The following is a 10,296-nucleotide window of genomic DNA, read 5'->3' on the forward strand; positions in this document are numbered from 1 at the left end:
AAGTTCTAATATGTATTAGATTTACTTATTTAGAAAAATGTTAGGCCTATTTGTCACCTTTTTAATTTTTTAAATAAAGCTTCTTTTGAGGTGTTTTTTCCAGTGATACCACATTGTTTATACACATTAAAATGAAAAAGCACTTAGTATGCCTTATTTTTGTAGCATCTCATTTATTTAAAACATTTAATGTCAACATTCCGTAACTCTAATGAAGTAGACTAATAATAATGTCAAGAGAAAAGACAATAAACAAGATACATTTTGCAATGGCAAACAAGTTAAGGCGGGCGTACACGGTGCAATTTTTGCTGTCGTACGAGTTTGCATGCAATTTTTTTTTCAATTGTGTGGAAATCGTGTATGCTCGTTTGGTCGCGGCTCGTATCATGTGCAAGGAATTACGAGTCGAGCAGACTGGCTTATGAGCACCTCCGACCTCCCGATCATTTTTAAACATGTCTAAAAAGTTCGTGAGCTATCGGTTTGAATTTGTGACGTGTGCGGTTGAACAAGCCGATTTGTTGATCTATCTGAAGTTGACCAATCATGAACTAGGAAAACCACAGAAGAAGAAAAATGAAGAGGAGGATAAACTCGCTGAACTCACTCGTGACGCGTGCGTGGACATACGATCTTACAACCATCCGAATTTGCACCGTGCACGCCCGCCTTTAGTAAAGAGAACAGAAAGAGAAATAACTACTATAAAATCTGAGCAACAAACAGTGCATAAGCCATGACTAAAAGACTTGATGCACAGGCTTGCCCGATTGCCAGACTGATGACACTAACAGGAACAAGCACAATTGACAATGAATTAAATTAAATACAGTGTTTTCCGCCAGCTGGCAACCATGGGTGCCAAGATACAATCGGGTAAACTGGTGGGGGGCGGGTTTCAAAAACCAAAACAAATACCGACATTCAGGCCCGGAATACACATTTTCAAAAGAGAATAACTGACTGTAGCATTGTTTTTCAGATAAACAAGTGTGTTAACTTAGCATGTTTCTTAAATATCTGCAAACATATTATGGTATTTTTATGCTTTTAGTAGAGTCAAAAACTGACATACAGCACCTTTAATGTAAACGTGTCACAACGCTCTTGGAAACTTTGTCTCGGATGTTTCTCTATTGCTTTTTGCATAACTCCGGTTAGCTCAAAGGTGTTTAGGAGCCAAAACAAACTCCCCCAGTAAGTATGCTTTGGTCAGCTGTTTCGAACTGCCAAAACAAACTCAAAATTAACTTTGTTTCAGCCTGATTTTGTTCAAAATGACGTCATCAGTTCGTTCTTTGATTTCGTTTGAAGTATATCAGGGCCTTAAGTCTAAACCTTCTTGCATGCATAACAATAAGAAGTTGTAATAGCGTGCGACCTGCAAATGTACATGTTACACCGACTACACATCACACTGGTTTTTGTGCTCTTCTTTGATTCACAGACCTGACACCTTTTCCTCTTGCTGGGGCTTGATACTGGGGAGGAGCTGGGTTTTTTGGCTGTGAAGCATGCTCGTGCTTCCATCACCTTATATTTGGAGGCTAGCAGAAGGACGTCTTTTTCTGAAGAGCATGCTTGTGCTTGTACCAACATATTCTGAGAAGCTGGTGAGCGGGGAACGTAATGCCGTCTTTTCATGTAGGGACCAACCAGAGCTACCCCTAGTTCTTCCAGGAAGAGCCTCCTTCTTGAGCAATTCCCTTTGTTCCATGAGGGATTTATCTTCGTCCACAGTACAAATGAATTGTAGGCTGAGACATCCAACATGTTGAAGAAAATCACCATTGGCCAACGAGCTGTCTTTCTTTGGCAGGTGTAAGTGGCAACAACCTGGAAGTGAAATGACAAGCAAAACATTTCCATATGTATTTGGCAGATACTTTTTTCCAAATTGCATTCAAGGTATACATTTACTTTCATCAGTTACTGCTTTCCCTGGCAATTGAACCCATGATCTTAGCATTGCTTTAGCTCACCAGCTGACATTCAGTTCACTTTATTTGGGCCATTTGTTACTAAAGTCGTAAAGAAACAGAACTAGCGACAGATCTTTTCTTACATATTGTGACGTCCGATTGTAATAGATTTTCAGTAAAGAAGAAATATATATAATTAGCATTTAAAAATAGATTCACTTTATTTTCATTTCATGCAGAAATAATTAGTATTTAAAAATAGATATGCTTAATTTCATTTCATGCAGTATATGTCTAAATAAAGCAAATTAGTAAAGTACCTTGTCGAAGTTGTCAACTCCACCTTTGGTCTGGTTGTAGTCTAGGATTATCTCTGGCTTCTTGTGATCTTTATCACTTACTTTGGCATCTCTGTGAAAAGTGCTCATCAACAGCACATTTTTATTTTTTCTGGGACAGTAGGACACAAGAGTGTGTGTATCAGTGAAGGCGAACATGGATGATAATCGGGCCCTGTCCTTCATGGACAGGAGCGCAGGTGGAAGCTCAGGTTTGTTTGATCTGACTGTTCCGATCATGGTCATTTTCCTTCGGAGCAGCTCCTCACCGAGGCCATACGAGGTGAAAAAGTTGTCACACGTGATGGTGTGTCCCTCTAGACCATCTGTCATGTCCAGGACCACTCGCATTCCTTGGTTCTTTTCTGACTTGCCGTCGACAGCTTTGCCAGAGTAGATCTGCAGGTTCCACGCATAGCTCGAGCTGGAATCGCATGCTGCCCAGATTTTAATGCCATACTTGCCCGGTTTTCTCGGCATGTATTGTTTGAAGGGACAGTGTCCTCTGAAACGGACCAGGCACTCGTCCACAGTGATGTTTGGGCCAGGATTGTACAAGAGTGACAGGCGTTCAACCCATTTATCCCAGATGTCCCTTACTGGTGCCAGCTTGTCACTTTTCTGTTGGTTACGTTCTCTGTCCCTTTTGTAAAAGCAGAAGACCCTTGACAAATTGCTGAAAATTTTCAGTGACATGGTAGCACGAAAAATTGCCCTCCCTGATACACCGTGCCATAAGCTACTTATGGCCTCATGGTGGGATCGATACACACCTGCCAGAATCAACAGACCAAAAAAGGCCTGCAAGTCTGTCCAGTCCAGGTCCTTCCAGGTATCACGAAATACACGTTTCCCCTCTAAATTGGTCATTTCAATCAAAATCTGTTTAATATCATCTGGAAAAAACAATTCAAATGTTGATCGTATGTCTTCAGCATTGACATATGCCAGCCTGGTTGGTCCAGGGGTCCTTTTGATATGATGAGCTGGAAATCTCACTTGTTGTTTCTGAGGAAGAGGTGATGGAGTCCACAATATTTTTCCGTTTTTGGACTGATAAGCTGCCTCCATGTCAGCAGTGACCGCTGACTCTTCCTCTGACTCTTCTCCATCAGTAGAGTGGTAGTCTGGGTCGAACTCTGTATTGTCCTCTGTTTCAGAAACTTCATCAAAGAGTTCCAGCTCCAGCTCAGCTTCTCCATCCAGATCCCTTTCCTCTTCCATTCTGCCATCACCATCTTCCATTCCTCCATCATTAGTTGTATGTTGGGTCGTGTCTCTTTCCTCTTCCATCCCTCCATCACTTGTCGTATGTAGGGCTGCATCTCCTTGCTCTTCACTGGACTCATATAAATGAACAAGGGACTCCACAATGCTAAACCGCCTCTTCATGGTGCAGCTACAGAATTAACTGCAAGCAAGGTTCAGGGAAGTCACATTTATAACTTTATTTGTTACACTTGATAGGATCAAAATTTACCTAATATTAAAAGTAATAAATGAGCTAGTTCTTTCAATCTATTATAATGTGCACAGATTTGAGTGATAGTTATGTTTATTAGATATCATTATCTGGCTATAAAAATAATGAATAATGGAAGGCTATAATATAAAATATTTAAATATATTTAAAATATTGTTATTGAAATATTTTAGTTAAAGACAAATTCTGCAATAATTAAAAACATACTCTGAGAGGGAGAGAGGGACTTATCTCTTGTTTACACGGCACACGTCTGCGGTCTATAATTTAACGTTTTATTATATAATGTAATTCAGAAATAAATATTAAATTAATTAATTTTATATAAAAAGCTTTGTTAAAAACAGCATTTGTGTAAATAAATATAAAAAGATGTTCATAGCAGTTTTTATATCACATTGCATAAATTGTATTGCAAAAATAAAATTGATTGATCATAATAATCAATAATAATTCACAAAGTAAAAGAGTGGTATATATGTAGTTAAAGCGAAATTGAATAGAGAAATTTGACTTAAGGAATTGTACAAGTCCAAAGTTCTGTAGAACCAGCTGTCCTTGTTGTATTGTTTCAATATTAACCCATTTTAATATTGAACTGCGAGTTCCTTTTCAGACTAACTATGAATGTGAAATTTGCCATGTAGTAAAAAAGATTTAATATAAATAATTACTTGTGTCCATGTCGTTTTTCCCATAGTAAATAAAAAAATAAACATGTTGTTTGTCTTTCTATTGCCAAATTATATGGGAATTGAATTTACACAGTGTACTCACAAATTACCCAAGGAATGACATAAACCGAAATATCAAGTGAAAAGGTTTCAAGTACAAACCCGATTCCAAAAAAGTTGGGACACCTGTACAAATTGTGAGTAAAAAAGGTACAAAAAATTACAAATCTCATAAACTTATATTTTATTCACAATAGAATATAGATAACATATCAAATGTTGAAAGTGAGACATTTTGAAATGTCATGCCAAATATTGGTTCATTTTGGATTTCATGAGAGCTACACATTCCAAAAAGTTGGGACAGGTAGCAATAAGAGGCCGGAAAAGTTAAATGTACATATAAGGAACAGCTGAAGGACCAATTTGCAACTTTTTAGGTCAATTGGCAACATTATTGGGTATAAAAAGAGCCTCTCACAGTGGCAGTGTCTCTCATAATTCAAGATGGGCAGATGATCACCAATTCCCCAAATGCTGCGGCGAAAAATAGTAGAGCAATATCAGAAAGGAGTTTCTCAGAGAACAATTGCAAAGAATTTGAAGTTATCATCATCTACAGTGCATAATATCATCCAAAGATTCTGAAAATATGGAATAATCTCTGTGCGTAAGGGTCAAATCCAGAAAACAATCCTGCATGCCTGTGATCTTCGGGCTCTTAGACGGCACTGCATCACATACAGGAATGCTACTGTAATGGAAATCACAACATGGGCTCAGGAATACTTCCAGAAAACATTGTTGGTGAACACAATGCACCATGCCATTCGCCGTTTCTGGCTAAAATTCTATAGGTCAAAAAAGAAGCCATATCTAAACATGATCCAGAAGTGCAAGGATTTTCTCTGGGCCAAGGCTTATTTAAAATGGACTGTGGCAAAGTGAAAAACTGTTCTGTGGTCAGACGAATCAAAAGTTATTTTTGGAAAACTGGGACGCCATGTCATCCGAACTAAAGAGGACAAGAACAACCCAAGTTATTATCAGCGCTCAGTTCAGAAACTTGCATCTCTGATGGTATGGGGTTGCATGAGTGCGTGTGACATGGGCAGCTTACACATCTGGAAAGACACCATCAAAGCTGAAAGGTATATCCTTTAAAAGAAGACCTTGCCTTTTCCAACATGACAATCCCAGACCACATACTGCATCAATTACAACATCGTGGCTGCATAGAAGAAGGATCCGGGTACTGAAATGGCCAGCCTGTAGTCCAGATCTTTCACCCATAGAAAACATTTGGTGCATCATAGAGGAAGATGCGACAAAGAAGACTTAAGACAGTTGAGCAATTATAAGCCTGTACTAGGCAAGAATGCAACAACATTCCTATCCCTAAACTTGATCAACTTGTCTCCTCAGTCCCCAGATGTTTGCAAACTGTTATAAAAAGAAGAGCGGATGCCACACAGTAGTAAACATGGCCTTGTCCCAACTTTTTTGAGATGTGTTGATGCCATGAAATTTAAAATCAACTTATTTTTCCCTTAAAAGGATACGTTTTCTTAGTTTAAACATTTGATATGTCATCTATGTTGTATTCTGAATAAAATATTGAAATTTTAAACTTCCACATCATTGCATTCTGTTTTTATTCACAATTTGTACAGTGTCCCAACCTTTTTGTAATGGGTTTGTATATATTTTGTGTTCCATTTTAGGGGGCGTGACAGAGTCTTAACCTTGATAAAGAATATGTCTTTAGATTTGATTAAGTCTTTGCAACTTTTCAGATCTTCTTTGTGCAACATTCCAAAGAGAAAGGAAAACTTGAAATCGCATCATATGATCCCGTTAGACTTGAGTGTTCAGATGGCTAGTGTAGGAAAATTAATCAAGCCTTGTGGAAATGTAGATATATCGTACCTGGTGAAGTCGTATCTGATTAATATTACCGATCAGAAGCCGGGGTTTAAAACAGAGACAAAATGGCAGCAACTGGAATGTGAAAAGATCCGTCCACACGTGCATAAGATCTTTGCACGTATCAAATTGATTATTTCTGTCTCTTTATAAAATAATACCATGAAACTCATCCTGATATTTGTGTGGGGAGGGATAATAAAAAAACAACAACATTGCAATCAAACATCTCTGCGTTCTTATTTTATTTTATTCAAATCAAGCTTCGTGTGCATCTTACCTTATGTTCTGTATTGGACACAAAACCTGTGTGCAGTCCTTTGGTTTCCCTTTCTTTCTCGTGTATTGCAGAATCTTTCGGACTGCACGAGGAACACAGATGCATGTGATTAGCGCGCGGCACCTGCGCTGCATTCAGACGAAAACATTCATGTGCTGCTTACTACAAGATCTATAGTCTATCTATACTGTCTCTACGAGTTCAATGGTACAGGCACAGAATACATGTCCGTGTTATTGTAATGGCAGTCCTCACGTCAAGGGCATGCGCCCTCTGGTGATGCACATGCACACAATCATGCAGATGTTGGACAAAGAAATCGTAGGTGAATAACCTCCGTGAAGTTGGCACCCCATAAAACGAAATAATTTCCAAAACTATGCCATTCGTTTGTGCTGCGTTTGTGCTGATTTGTGCCGCAAAAATGAACGTTTGTGCTGGTTTGGTGTTTGAGATATTGAACATTATTTTTTGGGTTGCGTGACGTCACTCTCCACCCCATGTCCTTCAAATCGCTCCAAACCGGTGTCATTCGTTTGTGCTCGGTTTGTGCTGGTTTGTGCCGTTAAAACAAACACTGTATCTGTTTTCCTTTCGCAGATATAATAAATTTAATTCGGGAGCTGTGACGTCACTCTCCACCCCACCTCATCTAAATCGCACCAAACCGGTGTCGTTCGTTTGTGCTCGGTTTGTGCTGGTTTGTGCCGTTAAAACAAACACTGTATCTGTTTTCCTTTCGCAGATATAACAAATTTAATTCGGGGCAGTGACGTCACTCTCCACCCCATGTCCTTCAAATCGCACCAAACCGGTGTCATTCGTTTGTGCTCGATTTGTGCTGGTTTGTGCCGTTGAAAGAAACACTGCAACTACGATCCCCTCTTAAACATAAAAAAAGAAACTTTTTAAGTACAGTTACATAACTGTCCACCCCATATGGTCCAAATCGTTGCAAAACTGTGCTGCTCGTTTGTGCTCGATTTGTGCCGGTTTGTGCCGTTACGAGGAACATTGTATCTTTTCCCCCTCCTTAGAAATAACACATTGGTTTCGGGACAGTGACGTCACTCTCCACCCCATGCCGTCCAAATCGCCCAAAACCGGTGCTTTTTGTTTGTGCTCGATTTGTGCTGTTTTGTGCCGTAGAAAGAACCATCATAAATTATTCCATTCTTTAGACATCACAAAATCTTTGGAGGAGGAGTGACGTCACGCAAGCAAGCCACGCTCTCCATCCATCTCGTCTACAAACCTGTCCGGTTCGTTTGTGCTCGCACAGGGCCGCAGCTGTCAGTGTTCTTTTCTGTAGATATGGGAATGTTTTATTTTAGATTTGTGCTATTGACATTTGATCTTTATATAATCACCAATGCACTATGATATGTAATGTACTGCCACTACTGTGGCTGTAAGCTACGTGTGACTGATGCTTAATTTTGTATTAAAATAAAGTAACCAATAAAAAAAAAAAGTGTCTTAAGTTTTCTGAATACTTTTAACAGCTTACAGTCATTTAAAGTCTTTCTGCCCCCTTAAAAACATTTGTTTACCCTAAGCACTGCATAGTGGGAAAACAAAACAGGAAAGGGGATCTGGCTGTGAAAAAGGTAAGCATGTGCTCTGAGATAAAATACTAAAAAAAGTACTAAAATCATGTGTGCAGGTCAATAAAATTTACAGGATCATTTGAACAAATAATAAATTGATAGACACGTCAAAGATGTGAAACTTTTTATTCATTTTGGGCATTTAGGTAAATGTATCATGTCCAAATGATCATCCATTGGTCATTAATAAGCGTAGACCTATGACATTCTTATGCCATGCCATAAAATACATTAAGTTATTAGTTTTGTACAGCAATGTACATTTCATGGCATAAAGCTTGATTTTATGCAGAGGAAATGACAGAAAGCAATATAAAAGTGGAATATGTGTTCCATTTAATCCTCTGAAGTCATATAATTAAATTTACAATGTGAACAGACTAAAATGTAACTAATTCACAGAAAAGATTGTCACCCATCCTGTACTGGGCAAGTTCAGTTATTGCTACTTTTCTTATAACTGGAAAATGTGTTGTCTTTTTGAGCTCTTTTGTAATGAATTTGTTGATTTAGTTCACAAAAGGATTCTTAGTAAATCTTAATCTGACTGATATTTTTTTTTTCTGAACTCATTGACTTGCTGATCCATATCACTGGAATGAAAGTGTAATGATAAAACCTTCATATTCATCCGGAAGAAGGAGGCGGGAACCGGCGGACAATCAAAAACATTTTAATAACAAAATAAACACAAAACAGCGCACCAGCCCCTCACGGACGACTGGTGCGCATAAAATAAAACCCAAAACACAACTAAAAGCCCAGGCCTGGTCCTCTCTCGTCCTTCATTGTCGTCGCTCCAGTTTTATATCCTTCCATCTCCTCCATGGGCCTCGAGACCGGTGGGACGAACAGGTGTAGTTCATCTCCAATCACTCCCCCGGCCTCGCTCCCATGTCCCTCGGCCCCGCCCCACTCGTCACAGAAAGATTAACAGAAAACAATGACTTTGAGATGAGATTTTTACTGAAATATTGAAAATTCAGTCTGTTCTTTTAAGCCACCAAATGACGGATTTTCTAGTCATAAAAAAGTAGCAATATCTAAACACGGCCAATATAGGATGGATGACCAGATTTTCTGAGGTAAATCTAATTGAATGACCACAGAACAATTGGACTATAGTCTGCACATGCTTTTATTTCAGCCATCATTTACTTGAACTGATTTGGAAAACAATATGCAGTTTAAGTGAATGGCGACTAAGTATATCACTCCCTATCATTTTGCCCAACATCTCGATTCCATGGAAGTATATATATATATATATATATAATGTATATGTACACACACACACACACACACACAAACCGTATAAATAAGCAAGTAACCTGTTGGTAACAAGTTAGTTCATTTGGCCCAACTACTTTATTAAAAACTACATTAAAAATTATTCCTGTTTTGATCAGATGCCTAGGAAACCAGCCTGTGGATGTGATGACATCATCAAAGTCATCAGTGCTGCAAAGGAACAGATTATTACAGGGACAAACATAGCAGTTCCTACAGAAAAGGTGTGGGCAAATTTAAGCAAACAACTAAACAACAAAGTTTCACCAAAGAACCTTTATACTATTGTCAAGACAAACAGGCACAATATATGGCAAATCCTTGAGCTCAGCAAAACCGACACAGATATCCAAGATCAAGGTCCAAACAGTGACAGCTCACAAGAAAGCTCAGCTGATTTTCATTCAGTTGTGTCAAAGGCAGACACAAATCAGCAAAGTCAATGCTACGACATTCAATTTGAGATCAGTCTCTCTCATCAGAGATGGGTAGAAATCTGGCCTGAAAAGGTTGATTACAATGACAAATCACTCAGCACATGTAAAAGAGAATACACCATCCTGAAACGTGGTGCATGGACACACGTCCTGTATGAGGAGATATGGAAAAATATCAAAACCTCATGCACTCTTAGATTCAGGAGGGCAAAGATTTTTCCAAATGTTGCATCTCACTACATAGACATAATTGGGAACTGCACAGAGTGTGACGCACAATTGTCTATAACAGCAGAGAACATGCCAGTGGATAATGAACCAGTTGTGCTTCAA

The 10,296-nt window shown here is 38.7% G+C and overlaps 1 protein-coding gene across 1 annotated transcript; it reads right to left on the bottom strand.

Annotated features, from left to right (window-relative positions):
* Positions 1-1,257: 1,257 nt before the first annotated feature.
* On the bottom strand, positions 1,258-3,492 carry LOC132132675 (piggyBac transposable element-derived protein 4-like). The gene is made up of 2 exons (XM_059545145.1): positions 2,246-3,492; positions 1,258-1,839 (listed from the first exon to the last, which is right to left on the bottom strand). The coding sequence occupies exons 1-2, from the start codon at positions 3,485-3,487 to the stop codon at positions 1,336-1,338; spliced, it is 1,746 nt and encodes a 581-aa protein (XP_059401128.1). The 5' UTR covers positions 3,488-3,492; the 3' UTR covers positions 1,258-1,335.
* Between the last annotated feature and the right edge of the window lie 6,804 nt (positions 3,493-10,296).

This window comes from Carassius carassius, chromosome 49, assembly GCF_963082965.1.
Source record: "Carassius carassius chromosome 49, fCarCar2.1, whole genome shotgun sequence".
Taxonomy (NCBI): domain Eukaryota; kingdom Metazoa; phylum Chordata; class Actinopteri; order Cypriniformes; family Cyprinidae; genus Carassius; species Carassius carassius.

What these genes read in the sequence shown, in the direction of transcription:
- LOC132132675 (XM_059545145.1), bottom strand. Translation starts at nt 3,487, where the DNA reads ATGGAAGAGGAAAGGGATCTGGATGGAGAAGCTGAGCTGGAGCTGGAA. An exon ending in GAGTTGACAACTTCGACAAG is followed by an intron (nt 1,840 to 2,245) that starts GTACTTTACTAA and finishes TTTCACTTCCAG; the next exon opens with GTTGTTGCCACTTACACCTG.